The following is a 22,847-nucleotide window of genomic DNA, read 5'->3' on the forward strand; positions in this document are numbered from 1 at the left end:
TTATTCATAATGAAGAGTATGCTTCTTTAGTACAAGACGTCAGGTCGATCAGTCAGGCACATAGCCACGTGAAATCACCAACCCAAGGACACCTATTCTCTGATTCTCTGATAGCTGCACTTTATATCATCATCTCATCATTACAGGTCAACTATCCAAAGATTGGTTTGAAGAAGCTTTCCACTCAATTCTACAGTCAGCTTATCTTTTCACGCCTAAGTATTTCTTCTTTTTCATTTCATAATGTCTGCCAATAATCAGCGGTGAATTTCGCTCTCAGCACCATGCGAACAAAGTATAAAGGTTATTTAATGAAATGAATGCTTTTCCCATGCATACAAATTGACCACAAAATGTCAGTATAGATGACCAGCACACCACCCCAGTTCCCTCCGAAGCAAATTTCATGCTATGTGCCTGCCTGAAACTTGTCCTGATGAGTTAGATCAAGCCCTCTTTCCAACCATGCAAGGACCAGTGCTTCAACAACGAGGTTTGTGTAGACGGGTAAGGCTGAAGCTCACTCAAAGGTAAGTCTCAAGCGTGTGTATGCCACACGTTCAGAGTAGGGGGAACAGTTTCCACCCCAAGGCCACCTCACTCTTCCAGGAACTTAAGGCTTTGGAACTCAAAACCCTTAAGCCAGTAGGTCCCACCCTACTGGGCCATCAAACAACCAAGTAAAACATATAAAAAGACATGAACTCAAATGAAAGACATTTCTGGCATGCATAAAAGAGGAGAGTTATTGAAAAATTAGCAACTTACTCATCTCTTTCGTCTATCAGGCTCAACTGTGTGAAAGTTCATTTCATCGTTAACGAAATGAAAAACTTTGTTATACTCCACCAATTTATATTTAGGTACAACTATTTTCTACTATTTACTAGCTTCGATACAGCAGCCTAACTGAGGATGATGCCGCTTCGTCGAAACTAGTCATACCTAAAACTAAATTGGAGGAATACAACAAAGTTTTTCATTTCGTTGACAATAGCAAATTAATCTTAGCTCGCCAGAAATAAGAAGGCTTGTCATGCTGGACTAAGCCATCCGTGACGTCATGGTCTTCTCTTTCATCAAAGGGAGATATGAGGTGTGCCGGTGAGTGGTCTAGTCTCACAATGAACTATGTGAGGCCGAGGCCTATGCAAACCTGAGAATTAGCTAAGAATCAGTGACCCACTCAACATGAGCTACTGGCACCATCAACTTATCGGTGAGAGGGTTAAGGCCGGTGATTTTTCAGCACAAATAGCTTGAGATGTAGGCAACGAAATGGCGAAAAAGGTCATTACTTACAATAGGGTAGTTTCCTTAATCAAAGAAAACAAAAGGCATTGATTGCGATTTGTTACCCACGATTAGTGTTTTCATAATATACAAATTATTTAGTTTTAGAAATCCTAGTTTAGACGAATGGCAATGGTCAAATTTAACTGCATTTGAAAAAGGCCAGATTGGCACCTATGCGATGCCACTCCACGTGACGTCACAGGGACCTAGTTTCTATGCGAGTACATAGGAGTTTTGCATCCGAGTCCGAGATTACCAATGCATGCATGAGGCACAGAGCTCAGGGAAACATATCTTAATAATCACCTATTAAAACTGCTTATGGTTGGAAAGTTTCCTTTGTTTGATAAGGCACTAATAATCCTTATTTAAGCCAAGCACTACCTGCTAGCAGGGTACTCCGCTACCAGATAGCAGCCTGCATCGTAGCGGCGCACATATCCTCACCCCAAGGTCAACTCACACAGTGACAGTAGGAACCAGAATGACGTCACATGGGCTTTTCCCAGCATTCTTACTTAGCCGTTGCATTTTCGCACACTTGAAAAATTTTACTATTCATTTAATCGTTAAAAATAGATATCGCCATTTAAAAATCTAAAAGCATGAAATGCGTACTCCACGAGTAATAATCTTTCGATTTAGGCAATAAAAAAATAATAGGAAACTACCCTATTCTACATCATTCTTATAGTATTCAACAGTAGAGAAAAAAGAACAAAAGGACTAATTTCTCAAACAAAAAATGTTTACTGGATGGTTTCAAGTCTACACAAAGAATCATTCCCATCACCACACATTTCCTAAGTTTATCTTGTAAAGACTGTCATTTAAAAGATGCAACTTTTAGAAAATTTTAGTACAGAGGTAGCACAATGACATCATGAATGCACCATTTAATAATGAATCTAGTGCATTTTAATTATTATAATCACAGACCCAATAAATCGAAAAATGTTCTATCTCTGAGCAACTCGAGCAAAAACACCAGGCTTTCCAGGAGTGCCCAATTACACATACATACCACCTAGCATCAAGTAAAAAATATAGGTATCATGTGACCCCTGAGATACTTTCAAGCACAATATTTATACTGAGGTTTTTATCAGCCAAATTGCACTTAAGTCCTTTTGTGGTTATCATGATAATTATTCAATAGAGGTACATTACAAGCCCATAGGAGCAAACTTGTAACAATGTAACTTGTCAGTCTAAATAGAATGAAAAGTGCACAATCAAGTCGATAAAAGAAGCAATCCTTGATCACAAATAGATGTGAAGTAACTATGAGGCAGTGACCACTCTCAGCTAACACAACTTTCCTAGAGTGCTGTGTTTCAATTATTGATCATTGCTGTATTAGACAATCACCTTTCAACTTGACTATAACAGGGTTAATTTAATGATAAGTTACATAGTAACTCACCTAGGCTCACAATCAAAACAAGAATGATTCACATTCTTTGGCTTAAACTTAAAAGTTTCCTCATAAAGGTTTGTCATTAAAAGTTTGTACATTTTATAATATATAACAGCCACACTACACAGATACAGTAGATCAAATGCAAAGACAAATATTCTAACCCAGACATGAATTTTAACATCATGTAAAAATATTTAAAACCGTTCTCATCAAAAATAGAAATTTGTATGCAAACTGGCTATCACGGTGAAAAACATGAATAGGCCAAGAACACCATACCATAAAAATAGACTAAGGTACGTTTTTTTCCCAATCAGTGACAAGTTTGTTGTAAAATGTCACCCGTGATACCTTCGCAACATGCACTTTAGTGGACAGCTTCTTATTACTCAACAGTGATTAAATACATTATTCGTTATCAACCTAATAACATTGAATTATGTTTGAACTTCATATTAGGTACCAAGTGACACTCTTAAGATCCCAAGTTTGAGTATCCATACTTCAGTCATAGTTGGTGTTGTTCCTCCTTTCCAGATCTCTTATTTCCAAAATGTCGGTCTTGAGTTTCAACTTCATTATCTCTCTCCAAATCTCCTGTCTATGATCGGGATTCAACACGCCTAACCTTAAAAGCGTGCTCTCATTTACTCGCACCAAAGTTCGACCGGTGATATCGTGCTGAAATGGTAAACACAAGACCGGTTTGTGATTTTCGGACTTAAGTCGCAAGTAGACCATTCTCTTACGCCACTTGCCACACTCTTTGTAAACAATTAACTTACTTGTAAAAACCTTTCCCCATATGTAGGATAAAAATCACTACAGTGCCTCCTAAACCATTTCTGCACGTCTACAGCAGTCCATAAATACACTGGCCTCGGTCGCGCAGTTTTATTCTGCGTAAAAATGAATTACCAATGTTAGTAAATAAGGAAAACACCGACTACTCTGAAGCATCAAAATGAAACTTACTTTTGGTCTTGAAGTCGAATTACTGGAATCATCTAGTATTGTGTCCTTCATTAAAATGCTTTTCTACAGATGAAGTACAGAGAACTAAAATGCCTTCGTTCTGTCACTCGATATATATAAATATTCTGGAGAACTACGACATTGACCTTTCGGAATCCATCCCAAACTCAATTTTATGCACATATGAGCTATTTAGTTATTCAATTTTCGGTTGGCAACTTCTTCGATCGGGCAAAAGAGGGGGTTACTTATCCAAGGGGTATCAAAGCACGTATGCTCCAGAGTGGTCCAGGCTATGTGCTCCTGGGGCGCCATCTAACAAAAAACCTGTAAAGTTTTTCGCCTTTTGGAGCAGTAATGTCACATCCAAATTCAAACATGGAAAAGCGTGTGGAAGCCGTCATCGGTTCTCAGCAGCTGCCCAAAATATGGCTTTTACACGCAATTGAGTCTATTTAAGCTTATATGGCCTTTTTTTCAGTTTTTTGTGAGGCATCCCGTGATGGTTCTACGTGCCCTTGGAATATAAATATTATTGCATCGGGAAAGGTACCTACTGCAAGTGAGTGGTAATAGTTCGAGTGGATGATATTTCAGTTTTAATATTTTTTGTGATTCACGTTAAATGAAATTGAACACTACTGAAGAGTGAAAAATTGGAAGAAAAACTGATACTCTAGGACATATTCAACTGAAGAGGATTCATCATTTTTCAGATAAGTTTAATCCAATAGCCAGGAAAAATCAATGCCCAAAGATACTGAGTGCACCCTTCTAAATATCAACGAAGGGGATCTTACAGAATGGTAGAGAGGCAGTGAGAAAAAAATATTCTCTATACATTCTTACTGGATTAATATATATCATAGAACCTTGGTGGAGACATGATTCTTTTGAGTGTGCGTAATCTTCAGACATCTATGTCAGACATCTATGTCTCCCCACATAGCACAAAATATCTTATAGATATCTAGAGAAGGTCTACAATGTCTTGGATATCTTAAATATCTACAAGATGTCTAGAAAATGTCTTCAATTTCTTGGATATTTAAAATATCTATTAGATGCCAAGAATATTTCTATTCTATGAAAGTATGGCTACTGCCTAGCCTTCAAAAATACCGGAGTTTTAGATACTGAAAGTAATTAAACAAAAAGGTAATTCAAAGAAATGATACATGTATAAAAAAAAAAAACAAAAATATTTGTGGCGAAAGAGCAGACATCTACAATTACGGAAAAAAATATTATTAGGAATTTAATTAATCAAAATTAATGGGTAACTATGAACTGTATCAGCTTAGTAATCATCAATGAACAAATACGTATCAGTGTAATAAATGGTATGTCAAAATATTCTAGTCTCTTCTTTTTAGGTGCTTAATACAAGCTAAATTCTTTTTTTACTATCTCAAAAAACATTGCCATAACGCTTTATGTATCACAATGATGTATTCATATTCATTCATAGCCCTGATGAAGGTGTTTAAATATGTTGGCAAAAACTTGCGTTTAAATTCTTCAAGACATATGTTGCAAGACACTGAATCAACATTCATTGATAATGTTGCTGACTCCTTTGAGAAATGTAAAGGAAATTGTAAGCTCCTTTGGTGACTTCAAATTTGGAATTGGAGGAATAAGTGAAAGCCAGAGAGGTTCCAATATTCAGGAAGATTCCCCAGAAGGCACCTTACCTTGCTCCACAAGTAGGCTTAAGTTGGAAATAAACTCTTGTTATACCAAAAATATTATATTTTAGTCATTTATCCTGAATTTTCCCAATGGATCCAATTTGAATATAAATGTCTAGAAAATATCTTCTCTTAGATATCTTGTAGATATCAGGAAAGAGGACATCCAGATATCTAAAAAATATCCAGAAGATGTCTAAAAGATATTACAATATATTTTCTAGATGAAGGGGGTTGGGGTAATATGGTAATTAACCTCACTTTAGTAAATCACATGAAAGTAAATTCGACCACGTTTATTACGATGGCAAGCGATACAGATGCTTTATCTCTCTCACTCATGGAAATCCTTCTCCATTGCCATTTCGTCAGCGTCTCTTTCTTGTGGCACCTTCCTGGCATTAGGTTCCGCGTACCCTGGTGGCGGCGGCAGGGACCCAGGGCAACGACCTCAGCCCGGTGACTGGTCTTGGTGACGGTGCTTGAAACTAAGAGCTCCACCACATCACCCCCTGGCAGTGAGTTACCCTAGCGTGGAGAAGAAATAAAGGAAAAGAGAGAAAAAGGCATAAAATTGACATATGTTTGGAGGAAAAAAAATTGGAAAAGGTTACAGTTGGTAGTCCAGCAGATGCCAAGGGAAACAGACGCATCTCTTAGGGTGGCCGCTAGACAGAGCATGTTCTGCCCCTTGAGCTGCAGGTGTAATAGTTGGGCCATCAGCTGGTGGGATGCTAGTAGATGGCAACACGTGGGCTGATGACTGCCTCCTGGTGGTCGGGATGAGCTTTTCGCTCCTCTCCTCAGGGATGATTGGCTCCTCAGAGATGATGTAGGCAGGTTTCAGGTGGTCAATGGCAATGACCTCAGCCAGTTAGCTTGCCTTGGTGACAGTGCTTGAAACTAAGAGCTCCGCCACACTGGACGTTAGCTGAAGATGTTCGAGATATTTTTTAGACATCTAGTAGATATTTGTGCTATGCATGTCATGACTTTAACTATTATTAACCCATATATTAGATATGTTAACATTATTGTGCAATGAGCTACACTTGCTCAGAGATTTTGGGAAAGATAGCTTCCACTTACTATTGAATTCTCTTGTTGATTGGCTGAGTAAATAATCATCCAATTTTCAACCCTTCAATGGCTTCATTTCTTGACTTATTTTCTAGAGAGAATGTTTCATTTCTTGGGTGTTTCCTCTCATTAGTACAGATTTACCTTACACCTTCCCTTTTTGTCTAACTTTTTGCTTTTCTTTTCTAATTGACAAAGACACAATGGATGTCTTTAGGATCACGGATGGGAGATCCTTGCTTTGAATACTTCTATGATTGGTACATGACAGATTGAATTGCCATTAGTGTAATGAATTTCCCATGCCTTAAATCTCATACTTGAATGTGTGCAATCTGATCGGGTGTTTCTTCATTATTAAATTGTTTACATTGGACTTGGGGTTATTTTTTCTTTATTTAAATTTCACATTTAAACTTTTGAACGTGAAGAATTTCCTTTAATGACTACAGCCTTTAAATGATTTTAATTCTGAATTATCATATTATGTAACTGACACGTAAAAATCAAATCCATGGGTATTAGCTATCTATTCATGGGATTATCTACAGTATTTATCTCTACCAAAAGTTTAGTAATGGTTTTCTTTATGAGAATATATCTTTTATATCGTATTTTTTTACATATGGACTAATTTACAGGTTTTTTGTACTTCTTTACCGCTTTCATGCAATAAATTAAAGATGCAAGGAACGTTGTTTTTATTTCTGTTTCAAAATTCCCACCATTAGTTATTATCCTTGAGCACAATTGGCACAATTGGGCGGGGCTGAATTTCTGAAACGCTAGTAGTACCAGCCCGGCCACCCCTGCCTTTTTGGCGCTAGGCATCGTGGGTACGACCGGTACGATTTTCTAACATTGAGTTTAAGGTGTCTGGGGTTTGCGGAAACTGGTTAATTATTGTGTTTTTGTTGTGGTTACAGTGATGTTGTTTATTGTTTTAAACGGTTGAAAACTCCGGGCATGTGATGGTAACTGAAGGCAATTTGAGGGCACATTTATTTCACTTTACGTTTCCTTTGTTCAATTACATCTGTAGCATTTTGTACTCCTTGAGTGCCGTTAGTCACCCTTTAAAACTTGCAATAGTCTTTTTTGTCTGCTTTTCGTTTCTTACGTATTATTGTTAGCAAATTGAACACCTCTGTACTCATTATTCGTTTGATATTCTTTATAGTCTTTACTTATGCTCATATTCATTCACTCTGCTTAACTTCGTTGGCTCATGATTGATCATCTGCCTTTCGTTTCGCTGAATTTTTTCCGGAGACATGCTGTAAAGCTTCATCTCAAAGCTTTGTGGTAAATGCGAATGAATGTCAGGATAAGTGTGGCTCATTCTAATTTCATAACTTCGCGTCCATCTGAGAAGTAGAATGGCAGCCCACGAAAACATTAAGAGGAAATGTTTGAAATGTATGTTTCTATAAATTGTGGTACCTATCGCTAGTTCCTTAATATCTCGAATGATAATGCGGTTTTTTTTTCAGGGCATCAATTCACATGGGCTGCTGTAATATCATTGACAGTCGTTATCGCATTATGCCTGCATTTCATGGGAAATGGATTTTTGGGATTGAAGAAAAAGTTATGTGAAGGAAGTTATGAGGCATATGCAAATTTAGATACGAACGGTAGTTCATCCCCGGCTACAGTAGAAGGCAAGTTCTCTAAGTTGTGACGGAAACTCAGTTTAGTTGCAATTCGACTTATAATTTCCAAAACTAATCCGGCTACTTACGTCCTCGGCAAATCCATGAACGAAAACTGTTAATATTAAGTGCATGTATTGGTACTTTTTTAATTTTACCTTTTTAATTTAAGACGACCGGGTTCGATATGGTGCAGAGTCATCTGGTGTAGATATCGGAAATGCAAACTCTACACCGGGTCAGGGTGGGTGGAAGGATTGTGGCAAAAGGAGGAAGGTTGTGGGAAGGGAATAGACTTTCAGAGTACATTATCAGGAGAACCTATCATATCGACTTAGTAAGAAAGGGGACATCCATTAATTAGGTGAGGAGTTCAGGGGGGTCAGGGGTCAAGCCAATTATCACCGAATCTCACGTGGGGAAGAGGGGTTCCAGCCAGGTATCACCATATTTTTTCCCCAAGAAACACTGTAAAATGTGGTCAGTGACTTTCGGGTTCCTCAGCCGCGTTGGTTGTTTTTGGATGACAACAGTTTCGGGAGCCATCCTGCTCCCGTCTTCAGGTCGAAGGTCTGTTGTCGAAAACTGTTGTCATCCAAAAACAACCAACGCGGCTGAGGAACCCAAAAGTCAGCACTGACCATGAGCAACGCCGCGGAAACCTACGCCAGAATTTCACTGTAAAATGTGATTCTATACTATGATCAATGTATTAACTAATCTTAAATAAAAATAATTAAACACATTTTTTTCAATAAATACAACACAATGAGCCATATATTAATGCAATACAGGGATAATTAAACAGAAGATAAAAGAGAACCTTTTTTGAACGTTATATTTGCAAAGGTAGTTTTTAAAATATTAAGGCACAGTTTCAAGGAACGAAGTCACTAAATAATAGGTAATAGAACCATTATAAATTAGTAAATTTTATAAGCTGTGAAATTTTCTCATATCGTTTTATTTTTTCTTATGAAATTGCAGTTTTTATATTAACTTGTGTCTGGTTTTGAAGAGCAACAATGATGTCAAAATCCATTTCCAGGCATGCAATTTTCTAAATTTTTCCGAGATAGGACCCCTGAATCCCTAGGTGAGGGAGGCTCCATCTTGAGCCCTAGCCAAGGGCCCCCAATTACCCCAGACCACCCCTGGTCCCTACCTCTCCTCATGAAGGATCTTAGGTTCAAAGGTACTGAAATAATTTTCTTAGAGCATTCTTGGCAAACAACAAGGATTGTTGTTTTTAAAAAAGCTCAGTGTTAGTTTAGATTTAAATCATAACCATTTTCCTGAATGCTGACACTTTAAATCTATTCAGTGACCCATCCTTGCCCCCCCCCCCCCCTCCTACCCTGGTGGTAAGTTTTTTCGTGCGGACACTCAGAGCAAACTGATTAAGGCCATCAATCACAAATGCATTAAAATGTTCTTCACATATACACAGGGGCCATGTTAAGAACAATTAACAATGGTTTAACTTCAGCAAATATACCCCTATTTAGTAAGTTCTCAACATGGCTGCAAGGGCTGTGCTGAGGATAAGTGCACCAAGGTGATTTTCTCTCTAACCCCTTAATGGTAAGGTCTTTGTGTGACAGCAGACGCTACATGAAACGGAGTATGCAAAATCTCAGTATCAGAATTCAATCAAACTTAGTGGGGTTGCAGTCAGTGATTTGCTGTTAACATATCATTCCCTAAATGGCAGTATATAATCAATATTTTAAACACAAAGGGCAGTGAGCAATTGCAGCAGTCATGGTTTGCTTTCTGAAAGCACTTTTCTTACTATCATGAGTAGTTCACTGTCTAGCTACAGGTAAATTTTTCTTCTCCTCATTGCCATTTTTATTTCCCAGAAGACAGTGGTTTTCCTTTCTTTTGATATTTTTTCCCTCATAGCTATATTTCTTGTGAGGAATATTTATTTTTTGCAGTTACAGCATTTGACATATTCTCACTCTTCATGTTGAGGCAACCTTTTAATTTTGTTACGATTAATTATGTCAGGCTTGAATTATAAGAATATTGAGTGAATAATATCATATTTAATCATAAATGGAATCAACTGCAGAGAGATCACATGAATTCATCTTGCAATGATGCAGGCGTAGCATGTCAAAGGCTACTTCCATGTGAAAAAAATGGGAAATTGTGGAATTCCATCAAGGCATTGTCTGTAAAATAAAGTTATGAAGAAAGAAAACATTTTTAAGATTGGTGCATTGCAGGATTCCATGAAAGGAAAAATGGGAAATAAGTGATGAAAATTTTCCTTGAGCAGGACTTGGAAGCAGGGTTTTTGCTCAAAATTCAGGTGCCTGCCAATGATCTGCTAACGACAGAGGTGGAAAGGCTTTTGTAAAGGAAGTCATTGCAGATGTAATTAGCTGGCCTGCTCTCACTGCCTCATAATAGATGCATTGACTTTCATTTGCAACCCCTAGAGGGATACTTAAAACATCTACATAATACCCCGCAAGCTGCCTAAAAGGTGTGGGGCAGGGGGTGTTAGGACACCAGCCGTCTATAAAAATAATGAAGTGCTCCAACGAGGTTGGGACTAGCGTTTATTAAAGTCCTTTATGGTTCGGGGGAAAAACGAATTCCTATATCTATCCGTTCGGCAAAACATCTGTCTTAATTTATCACCTCTATTGGACCTGGAAATATACCTAGTGTTATTCTAATATTATGTTCTCTGTGTCGCTCTTAAAGATATCCATGCTCAATTGTTCAAGCAATCTAAGCCTAGCGCGCAGCCTCCGAGTCTCCAACGGCTCCCAGCCTAATTCGCTTAACATCTGGGTAACACTGTCTGTATGCCCATAGCAGTTTTTGACAAAACGCACAGCCTTCCTTTGTATTTTATTCAGTTCGCGGATTAAGTCTTACTTCACCGGATCCCATAGGCTCGCTGCATATTCAAGGTGCGGTCAGACGAGAGCGAAATAGCACCTTTCTTTTACTTTCTCATCCAAAAATCTTCCCACAATACGCTTGACGAATCCTAATTTCTTCAGGGCTATGCCACAAATATTCTTTATATGTGTTCCCCACGTGAGGTTCGAGGTTATCGTAACTCCGAGGTACTTCACTTCGTCTGTTGCCTTTATGTTAATACCATCCACTGCATAAACATGGTTATAGTTGGACGAATTCCGCAAGAAATGTACCGCCATGCATTTGCTCAGATTAAGCTCGAGTCCCCGCTTTTGGCTCCACAAATGAACTTTGTTTAAGTCAGATGATAGAATTTCATAGAGTGATCACTAATTTCGCGATAGATGACAGGGTCGTCAGCAAATAAACGTATTTTACTGCTAATGCGGGAGCAGAGATCATTAATGTATATAATGAACAACAAGGGGCCGATTATGCTTCCTTGTGGAACTCCTGATGTAACTTTTATAATGTCAGAGCTAATTCTGTTGAGAACTTCTTTTGGTTTACGATCTCTGAGAAAGTTGTGTATCCAGTTTACAACTGTTTTGTTTAATCCGCATGACTGTAATTTGTATTAAAGTTTATTGTGAGGTAGAGTGTCGAAAGCTTTCTTAAAATCTATAAATCAATCATTTATAAAAGAGTGAAAATAGTGTATGTATTCAACTAAAAATCTTGACTCATTAAGAGTTATGATATAGGGAAAATAAATGTTATCCATAGCATAAAATTTTAAAATCGGGTATTTCAATATGCAACTTATATTAAATGCTACATAAAAGAGTAAAATTTTTTTTAACCCACCGATCTCTGCATTATGCAGGGGTATAATGGTATTTTAGACTCTTAGAGTTAGTGCTTTTTGCTCACTGAAAATGTTTTCAGTATCCACCCTGTGAATGTTGCTGGTTGAAGTTCATGAGTGTGAGAATCTGTGAAAAAGAGTGTGACATAAGCTAATACGAATCTCTGCATGAAACAACAGCACATAAAAAGGAAATGTATATCATAGGCACATTTTTTCATTTCAGCTAAACGCCACTTCCAGGAAATAATAGAAATTGGAGAAATTTTACCAAATTGTGGATTGCCTCAGACCTGTCCTGATGATTCATTCCCTGTGCATTTGTATACAGGGCAAGATAAGGATGACCAGCCTAGATTATGTGTTCTTGGCAAATAGTAAGCATTTTTATTGTTTGATATCATTTTTATTCAGTCAGTGCAGTGAAACCTATTTATGCTGTATCAGTTACATATTCCCTTGCTTTACGGAGGGCCATAACTGTTGAAATCAAATGAGAATTAATGGTATTTTGATTTGCTATAAGAAATTTGTAGTTTGCAAAAGTTCAAAGCATACGTGCACAAAACGCATGTTACTCGTTGTCGATTTTAAACGGCTGAGGGCATAACTGTACAAAATTTCCTAGCAATTTCATTGAGATGAGCTAATTGTAAGGCATCAACAGAGAGGAGTAGACTCATCTGAATAACTCTAACTTGAATAAGACTTTTTATTATACAATCAGTGTAACTTTCATTCTTTATTTTAATGTATTATATTGAGAAACAGTTGATAAGTATCAGTGGTGCAGTGAGGAGGGTTTTGGGGGATAAACCCCCCCCCCCCCCCCCCCCCCAGAGCATAGAGAAATTTTTAAGTTAAATTCATTTTACTTAATTGGATTTTTATTACTAATAGAATAGTGTAAGGATTAATAAAATATCCCTCAGAAAGTCGTAAAACTGACCATTTTGAGCCATTAATCTTAAAATTCCGCAATTTATTAATCTCGCACCTACCTCTCATCCTGGTGGGTATTCCATACCCCCACACACCCCGGCATTAGTTGCACCTCAACCCCCCCCCCCCCCCCAGCCTTAATTCCTAGCTGCACCCCTGATTGGTATGATAAAATCGCTAATTTTTCTGGGATTGTATAATAGGGTAGTTTCCCATTATTTTTTTATTGCCTAAATCGAAAGGTTATTACGCTTGGAGTATGCTTTTCACGCTTTTGGATTTATAAAGGACGATATCTATTTTTCGCAATTAAATGGAAAGTGAACAATTTCAAGCGTGTGAAAATGCAACGGCTAAGTATGAATGCTGGGAAAAGTCCGTGTGACGTCATTCTGGTTCCCGCTGGCACCATGCGAGGTGACTTTGGGGTGAGGATATGTGCGCCGCTGCAATGCAGGCTGCTATCACGTAGCAGAGTATCCTGCTAGCAGGTAGTGCTTGGCTTAAATAAGGATTATTAATGCCTTATCAAACGAAGGAAACTTTCCGACTAGGCAGTTTTAATAGGTGATTATTAAGAGATGTTTGCAGTTAAAACCCCAAAAGTCTTTCTTTTAAAATTTTTTAGAAGACTTTGCCCCATTATCTAGTTATGTCATTTTTAATGCCTTTTATTTAAAAACTGAATGAAACTTGACAATCTTTTCTAGCATTATAGGGAGCGATATAAATGGTGGAGGCAGAGGCTTAAATGTAGCCATCATTGAGCCAGTACATTTTCAAGTGGTATCAGTTCAAAATTTTGATACCTATAACAAAGATGGTGGTGATTTTGAAGCATTTCTCTTGAATGAGGTTCTTATGGATGACATCATCATTTTATTTACATTTGATGAAGCATCCAAGGAGCTAGACAGTAATTCCAAGAAACTCCTTTATGAGTTGGGTAAGTTAACTTTTAATGTTCCTTGGATTTTGGCTCGTTGCTCAGTTTTTTTTTCGATTTGGTGTTACACCAGAAATAACATGATAAAGAATTGTATTACATGCTTTTAATATTACTGTTGACATCTTAAGTGGAATTTCTTCGATTTGGCTCTTGGTTTTGTCCTGTGATTAAATAGTACCATGTGTTGATGTATGGTGCTTCTGTATCATCTGAGGATTGTGTCCACTGGAGGTGAATTATTGACAAGTAGACACAATAATGAGGCATTATTGTGCTTTAAGTGCCAAAAATAATATCATATTTAATGAATACAAGCTGTAGTTAATCATTCTTGCTCTCGATAGATTTTCTTGAATCATTCTACTTTCTGGTCCTATTTATAGATTAGTGACAATAGAAATTTTTCTATTTTTTCTGTTATGTCTTGCAGTTGCAACCTTTTTCTGGGGTCCTAATTCTTTTCCACTCTTAAATTTCAAAGTGTGATTTTGTGTATGTACACTCCTGTTCAATAAAGTTAACAACGTGGACTTCAATTTTTCAAATTCCTTAGTTGGCACCGACGAAATATGCTGAGAGTTGTTCATAGGCACAAACTTTGCTATCTCGCATTGGCTTTAGCACTTGAGAAATGCATTCATTCGGACAGATGGACTCTGTCCTCTTCTCTCCAAAACATTCCTTAGCAGCTTCTAGCATAATTGCCACTCTTGGGTCTTTGCACCAAGCCTTTGTGTGGTAGCTTACTATGGTGTATGGGGCCAGGGCTCAGCTGTGTATTCACATCAGCATCACCTATGGACTTTTTCGACCCTGGAGAGTTGTCTTTTTTCTTGAACAGGGGTGTACATTTTTATGGTATCTTATGTCCTATTTAATATCTGTAAGTATGGTAGGGCATTTGGAGGAGGCAACTGGCAGCTAAGTTCACTTTTCTTAGAAAAAGAATGCGTGGGGAGAAGCTGTGTGTTAGCATGAGCCTGCTCTGAACTTAAAGTGCTTAGGGAACCATGGCTTAATTTCCCATCTGAAAAGTTAAGTGCTGCATATGGAGTTCCTTCCACACAGCACCCAAGTAGGGATCTGCCTATCTTGAAATAGTCTCTTAAACACCTTGCATTTTAATGCAAATCTTGAATTTTAATCCAAGGCTTGTATTGAAAGCCACTATCCAGCACACAAACATGATCCCTTGATTTTTAACATTCCTGACCCATTAATCCTGGTGTGTTATAACCCTCAGAGGGCCCCCCTTGGGTCCTGATCACTGCTTGTATGATCAGGGTTGGAGACAAGGAGGTGTTAAAAATACAAATAGTCTCCCTCATAGTCTCATGAGTGATGAAAAAATTTAATGTATTAATTCTGTATTTTTTCAGTCATTCTGTATCCAATTTTTTTCTCCTCTATCTAAATTTTTGAGCTATAGAAATGAAGTTGGGTGAGGTTAATGTACATTCTTTGTATTCATATTTTGGTTGTAGATTTTTAATTTTAGCAGTCGATGGAAAGGGGAAAATTCAGCAAACATGGGATTTACAGTGGGAGATCTGGAGAATATCCTTGATAGTATGCTTTGTACGCCCACACCCGTGTATACCGGGCAGCAGAGATTTGGGCATTCCTTAAACTGTGTATGCATGTATTTCATTTTTGGGAAACAGGTTACACTGCCAAAACATTTACCCTTTAATTTTCCATTGCTCTCAATATTTAATGTGGTAACATACCAGGGAGGCCTCGGTTCTACCAGGTTAACCATTTTGTATTTTCAAATAAATTTCATTTGGTTCGATCACATGCTATTGAGCACAAATAAAGAGTTCATGTCTCAGAGCAAGGAAGAGTGGGAAAAACTTGGGCATTTTTGTATAGTTTTTTTGTCAGACTCATTATTTATCAAAATCTATTTATTTGCTCCATTTTAATTTCTCATTTGTTTTTTTTTTTTGTTCATTTGAGGTTGAAAATTTTACTTCTCTGCGTCCAGTATGAGTATTGGGTAAAGATTTAAAGTGGAGAGGTGCACAATATCCAAATTATCTCCATTGATGGGGATACGTTGGATACCCTGTGGTGATAAAATTTTGATAAAGAGGTGAATTAAAATATAAAATTCATATGTAACAAAATGCAATTTTTGGGGCTTCATTCCTCAGTGAGTATATTCCTCAGATTCTCCAGTATAAGTAGCTCTTTTGTGTTTTTTACATTTATTTCTGTGCTCTGCTATTATTTATATTACTTTTATAAATTTTTGTAATGTCTTCATTTTTTTAGTAAATGACAAATTTTAAAATAAACTAAGTTTGTTTTATTTATTCCATAAGTTTTATCAATTCCTTGATTGAAAGATGGATGCTTTTCCCTTATTGGTGTATGGTTGGGTAGTTTTTGTTTTTTTTTATTTTGAATATTGCTTTATCCCATCACTTTGATCCAATAGGGTGGTTTCCAATTTTTTTTATTGCCTTAATCGAAATATTTTTACTGCTAGAGTATGTATTTCACGGTTTTAGATTTTTTAATGACGATATGTATTTTTCGCAATTAAATGAAAAGTGAAAATTTTCAAGCGCGCAAAAACGCAACGGGCAAGTATGAATGATGGGTAATCGCCGTGTGACGTCAGCGGTAGGTGACCTTGGTACGAGAGCGCCGCGCCGCTTCGATGCTGACGATGCACCATCTAAGAGGATACCTTCAACGCTTCGAGCAAAAACTATATTTCTCAAAGAAAAACTAAGTTTTACCTGCACTCCAAATGCACAGTATCTTATATAACTGCTATGTAATGGATCCTCCAAGATTTTTAAATGCATTGACAAATGTGGTGCACGTCTACTTCGATATAAAAAATGTAATAGCATTGTTAACGATTGGTTATGGTACTTACAGAAGTGAATATGATGAGAAGAACTATAAATTAGAGGAAATTCATTGTATTTTAATCATAGCAAAATATTACGCTGGATGGATATCATGTCGAATTGTATTAAATTCATTAAAAATACTTAACAGTATTCTAACGAGGTTTGGCAGTAGGGCTAGAAGCATATTCCCTTCTTTCTAAGGAAAAACACAAATATCGAGATGTATTACGACTCAAGTGTTGAGTTACAATAATGTAAATATTAACTGTTGGGTCATAATACCTCCACGATGTGACTCCAAATAGTTTTCATACAATAATAAGCAATTTATTACGACTGGCAAAAGAAATTCACATGGCTCTAGCCGCCTCGGATCCGCGTCGTAATTAATAACTATTGAATACGAAGGCTTATATCATGATTAAAACAATAATGCAATGCCTTACGTAGGGCACTCCTCTACCCTGAACACCCTCCTCCCTAAAGTCCTTAAATCCAGTGATTCACAGCTTCTGCTGAATTACTTGAATGTCCATGGTAGCATGGATGCCAGCAAAAAATCTACATATAAAGTGTGTTTTGTGCCAAAATGTCGTTCTGCAACGCTTAAAGCTAGCGGAAAATCGTTCGTCACGGTTCCACTGAGCGAGAAGAAGAGACTTTTGTGGTTTGAAGCGGTCAGAAGGGATTATACAATCTGTAATAAAAATACTCCCTTTCATTGCTGTATAGACCATTGTAAGGTTAGTGCTTACTTATCGACGAAGTGGAAGTAAAGCGAATATTCATACACGGAGAGGAGGTTGGTTTACATTGAAAAATCCATTGCATCGAAATTGAGAGAATCTGTAACGGTATATGTATTATAATGATTATAATATAACGGTACTACCGGCACACAAATTTCGTTGTTCATTTTTATGCGCAATGCTTGCATGCGCAAAGAAATTCCGAAGTCGAAGAAAAGCAGAGCATGGCGGTAGCGTAGAGCACCTTGCTGGCAGGTAGCGCTTGGCTTAAATAAGGATTATTAATACCTGATCAAGCGAAGATAACTTTCCGACCATAGGTAATTTTAATAGGTTATTAATAACAAATGTTTCCCTGAGCTCTGTGCCTCGTGCATGCATTGGTAATCTCAGACGACGTGAAACTCCTATCCTCTCGTGTAGAAACTAGGTCCCTGTGACGTCACGTGGAGTGGCCTCGCATGGGCGCCATTCTGGCCTTTTTCAAATGAGGTTAAAATTGACCACTGAAATTCGTCTAAACTGGGATATCTAAAACCAAATAATTTGTATATTATGAATACACTAATGGTGGGTAACGAATCGCAATCAGTGCCTTTCATTTTCTTTGATGAAGGAAACTACCCTATTGATGACAAAATGAAAAATTAATGCCATTGACATTTAAAGTTATTTGTGTTGACTTTATTTGATGGTAATTAGTTTCTCACTTAATGACTTTTTTAAATATGGTACAGTGGAAGATTGTCAATGCATATTATTATAATCCCAAGGAAATTACTTGCTATATAGGGTGCTTGTAGTTGACTAATATCATCTACTGAAAAACAGAACATGCCTTGAAAACACTCAAGTTTGGGATGAGAAATCCTCCAAGCTCCATTAACATCATTGAGTCACCTCAAAAAACTGTTGACATCTTGCTGAAGAATTCAATTGAGTGGATGCGAGATGGCAAAATAACCCCGCTCTAATTCCAAGCTTGCATTTTCCCAATTTCAGCATGTTTTCAGTGCTAATCTGCGCAATGACGTGCCTTTAGTCTTGTTTCACCTGTGTTAGCTCACGTTGCTTTGATGGCGACGTGAGATCTTCCATCGCTATTATTTGCAACCCTATCCTAACCCAAAGACTCCATTGTGCCCATGTGGACCCGATTTTCAAGCTGGGTTTCCTCTAAGTGGACTGGAGAGCACAGCTCCTTTAACAGCACACTTTAGGTACTAACTTATTGTCGACTACATATGTATATTAAACGAGTAAGCCATGAAAATCTCTAATCATCCAGTGACTAACTTTCTTACAAATGATCAACTGATTAAGTCTCTATCGCTGTTCTTACATCCTTGAGTATATGCAATACACAATTCTTATATGTGATTCGGGTGACATAAATCCATGGGGTTGTGTCAAATCATTGTAGGAATCAGCCTTTCAGTCCAATAATTATTACCTAGTGAGTGTTATAAATTGTAATATAATAATACGCACTCGAAAGGGAAAAGGGCCTTCGTACCATTAGTAGAATTATTATGGCGATCATTCCCTTACTTAGGCTTCCAATGCTTTGGGTCAGGGATTCCATCATTATCTTCTATGTGTGCTTTTTTCCAGGGAGTGGTAAGATTCAAAATTTGCATTATCGTTCTCAATGGTACATGATATCTCAAAAAGGAATCAAAGGTTACACAGTTTATGAGAAACTGAATTTTGCTAAAAGCAATAAGTGGGCTGAAGTGATTGATGAAAAATTCTGCATTCCTGCCAAGAGTGAGTAAGGTTAAATGTATGATGAGCAAATTACTTTAATTTTGCGAAAAAAATATGGGAATAATTGGCATAAAATATTTCATTTCTTTCATAGTTCCATCTCAGATTATTTCTCCTGATCCATTTCCACGAGAAAACACAGAGAGAGTTGCTTTTTGTCAGCAATTCAATAAAATGGAATACGAAGCATTTTGTGAAGGTAAGATTTTTTTCAGGTTCACAAAATTAACTAAGATAGGTACTTATCATCATTCATTTGAATTGAATATTTTTTAATATTTCCAATTCAGAAGGATTATGCAAAGAAAGAGAGGAGTGCCTCATACAATTGGAGGAATTAAATTATTATTTATTAAATATTTATTGCAACCTTTTAATTTATAAATAGGATATCAATAACATGGCAAGTTAGATGGAAAAATACTTAATTATCGTAGAGTAGAGAATGAGTATTTTTTGATATGGTAGAGGAACTAGGAAAATTACTGATTTTCAATGGTAAAATGGAGACGGTTTTTTCCCGCAGCCACTGCTCAGCATGAACCAATCCTGCCAACTTTGTTAACAAACAGAAGTCTGATAGCAAGCAAGGCATTCTCGACACCAGTGGTCATCTTGTCATGTTCCTCTCCATCTTCCTTGCTGCTGACCCTGGAGAGCCTTATCCATCAGCCAGGCATCCACCCTCCCAACGTCTTCATTCTCCACTGTGCTGGTCAGACAGAAATATCAAAAATGGCTCATCTATTTGGCTTTCAAGTTGTGGAGATGAATGATACATTTAATTATGGTATGCTTCTTTGAAAAATCCTGTATATCCCCTTTGATGGAATTGTATTTGGTATCTTGTGATTAGTACTACCAAAAATAGTTGGTAAAATGGGACTTGAATTTTGAAAATGATGAGTATAGGTCATAGTGTTTATTATTTATATCATTCAGCTAAGGTGCAAGAGTGAAAGTTATATATTCTATGTAAATAATTCCATTTTTATCTTATTCTCTATAATTCATACATTCAGCTGTAGGGATATATATTCATGATTCCCAAATGCTAGTCTTAATAAGTCACCATATTCAAATTTTAGGTGTTGAAAGTGCATTCAAACTGATAAAGAAAAGTTTTCCCTTGGAGAAGAATGTCATAATTCTTGAGGAAGGTCAGATATTATCACCAGACTTCCTTTTCTTCATGGCTCAAATGATTCCTGTGTTGGAGAGAGACAATTCCCTTCTTGGAGTTTCTTCATGGAATCCTAATGGTTAGATCAGTAAATCTAATTTTGCTTGATGAATAAATTTTACAACAATTTTAATACAAATATTCATGATGTTATGCTTTCTCTCATCTACTTCAGGATATGTGGGATTCTCGAGTGATCCTCACAGTGCATTTAGAGTTGAGGAGTTCCCTGGAATTGCATTTTTAGTTCCAATTCGAGTTTATGATAATTATTTAGAGGGCCGATTCAATGCGTGTTGCACCAAATTGTGAGTTCCTATAAACATTCATTATCTATGATTTAAGAACTTGAATATATGCTCATAAGGTAGTAATTTCTCGGATTGAAATCTCTGAAATTCAAAAGCTGCAAGTAGTTTTTTTCAATTTACACCAAGTACCGTATATAGTCTGCATGTAGTCCCCCCTTTTTTTCCAAAAATGCCCACGGTAAAAGTAAAGGGGGGGGACCCTATTCAGGGGGACTATATTAGGAGAAATACGGTATTTGGACACATTAATCCACCTTGAATTTCACGAGCTATTCATTGGTTTATAACTTGTAAAAATAGAGCCAATCATCTCTTTTATTAATATTTAGAGCATGGCGGGGGTGGGACACCATTGTGCAAGAAAGTGGTGGGAATATGATAGTGCCTGACCTCTCCAGAGTTTTGCACAGGCCACTTGATGTAATGGTGCAAACAATGGACAACAGCAATTTCACATTCATCAAACAAAGGCTAACTAATATGTAAATATTCTAATGTGTAATTCATTATTAGCTAGTTTTAATTGTTTACATAGTAATAATTTAGCAAATGTATTATCATCTAGCTTCCTTACCTCATCCTGATGAATTATATTCTATGATGTTAATTTCAAGTAAGGATGGAATGCCACAGATAAGCCATTCGTGTTTACAAAACTACTTTGAGAGTTATAAATTCTATTGTAACTAAAATTAATGCTGGATTATATTTCATCATAGTGATGCCTCAGCGTGGATCGAAAGACCTCAAGATTTGTTACAGGATAAGTACTTTCAGCACATGGCTGAAATGATGCAAATGAGTACACCATTACATCTCTCAAGTGAAGATCTTGAAAAGTGTGAACAGCAAGAAAACTTGGCAGCATTGACAATGCTTAAGGAATGCACAGGGTGAGTTATAATGCTCCGACAAAAACAAAACCTGCAGGGAAACCACTCATACGGGAGAAATTTTTATTGGATGCATAAGTTGACTAATGGATGAAAGAGGGTAGGTAAGCCCAGCAAAAATTTGAAAATTTTTGAAGCATTGAATTTTTAATCTGGTCGATTAATTTTTGGCTTCTCCAAAATTAGCTCAACACACTTTGAGATACAAAGTATTTTCCCTCAAGAGATTCATTAAAGGATATTAAAATAATGGAAGATTAACCTGTGGGAGAAACACCTTAATGATTCTAGACAGTGGAAAATCTTGTCTGAGATTGAACAGACGTAGACAGTGAACAGTCACCATGCACATGCAATTATGCTCCATATTAATCAGAAATTCATTTTTCAGGAAAGTCTTTGCAGTGTATTTTATAGAGAACCAATCTTCATCCTACAAAAAATTGGAGACATTATGCAGTTGTTTTGGCCTGAAGAACAGTCAATTCAACAGCAAACCTCGGGGACTTTATAAAAATATCTTAAGGTAATGTTATACAAGTGCATAACCTTACTTTAAATTAAACATTTGCCATGTAAATAGACTGATAAATACCATAGCCTCCAGCCACTAAATCAACTCATTACCACCACCCAAAAAAATCATGTCATGAATGAAGTTGTCGAACCAATAGTTAACGCATAGACCAGAGTAAGGCTCTGTGATTCTTCTTGATTTTGGTGGAGCTCGCTACCTAGTTGTAAATTAATGGCTAGTATTATTCCAACTAATACTATTGTTTCACTTTTCTAGATTCAGCATCAACTCTAATACAGTTTTACTTGTGGAATCTACGTCACCATTTTACAAAACACGGCCTTTGACTTTAGAACCTCTGTAGTTATCAAATGATCCTCTATATCCTCCACATGACGGGACTGTATACTTTGTATCAACATGTTAAATATATTTTGTTATTTCCCATGAAGTTAATAAATATTTTTAAGAACAGATATTAACTGCAATTTTTACCTTCATTGAAATATAAAATAGCTCTGACCCTATTCTCAAATTAGGACAGCTCATAGGATTTATTACTGATAAAATATTTGCATGTTATATAAATAATGTTCTTTTTAATAATTCCATGTAATTTATAATTCACGTAATAAATATTTCTGGAAGGTTCATGCAGGAAATATTTTTAAAAAGAAGTCTTTCAAACAGCACCTCTCAAGAATTATGCCAATTATCTGTGAAACTGCTTCATGATTCAATTGAATTATAATCATGGAAAATGGAAAACTATTGAAAATA

At 36.8% G+C, this 22,847-nt stretch overlaps 2 protein-coding genes across 4 annotated transcripts; one reads left to right on the forward strand and one right to left on the reverse strand.

Moving 5' to 3' along the window:
* Nucleotides 1–2,023: 2,023 nt before the first annotated feature.
* Nucleotides 2,024–3,885, reverse strand: LOC124171371 (protein aveugle). Its single transcript, XM_046550540.1, has 3 exons — nucleotides 3,695–3,885; nucleotides 3,505–3,618; nucleotides 2,024–3,400 (listed from the first exon to the last, which is right to left on the reverse strand). The coding sequence occupies exons 1-3, from the start codon at nucleotides 3,743–3,745 to the stop codon at nucleotides 3,224–3,226; spliced, it is 342 nt and encodes a 113-aa protein (XP_046406496.1). The 5' UTR covers nucleotides 3,746–3,885; the 3' UTR covers nucleotides 2,024–3,223.
* Nucleotides 3,886–7,335: 3,450 nt separating this feature from the next.
* LOC124170894 (protein O-linked-mannose beta-1,2-N-acetylglucosaminyltransferase 1-like) lies at nucleotides 7,336–22,543 on the forward strand. 3 transcript variants are annotated; one of them, XM_046549925.1, is made up of 14 exons: nucleotides 7,336–7,442; nucleotides 7,741–7,887; nucleotides 7,962–8,132; nucleotides 12,107–12,257; nucleotides 13,533–13,768; nucleotides 19,008–19,163; nucleotides 19,258–19,362; nucleotides 19,690–19,953; nucleotides 20,252–20,425; nucleotides 20,522–20,654; nucleotides 20,987–21,139; nucleotides 21,377–21,550; nucleotides 21,942–22,076; nucleotides 22,344–22,543. In XM_046549925.1, exons 2-14 carry the CDS (start codon nucleotides 7,848–7,850, stop codon nucleotides 22,429–22,431), a joined length of 1,980 nt encoding a protein of 659 aa, XP_046405881.1. In that variant the 5' UTR covers nucleotides 7,336–7,442; nucleotides 7,741–7,847; the 3' UTR covers nucleotides 22,432–22,543. The 3 variants fall into 3 exon arrangements, with proteins under 3 accessions (XP_046405881.1, XP_046405880.1, XP_046405882.1); XM_046549924.1 differs by having other exon boundaries at nucleotides 7,338–7,442; nucleotides 7,649–7,887; XM_046549926.1 differs by lacking the exons at nucleotides 7,336–7,442; nucleotides 7,741–7,887; nucleotides 7,962–8,132 and adding an exon at nucleotides 9,159–9,318.
* Nucleotides 22,544–22,847: the final 304 nt, after the last annotated feature.

This window comes from Ischnura elegans, chromosome X (assembly GCF_921293095.1).
Source record: "Ischnura elegans chromosome X, ioIscEleg1.1, whole genome shotgun sequence".
Taxonomy (NCBI): Eukaryota; Metazoa; Arthropoda; class Insecta; order Odonata; family Coenagrionidae; genus Ischnura; species Ischnura elegans.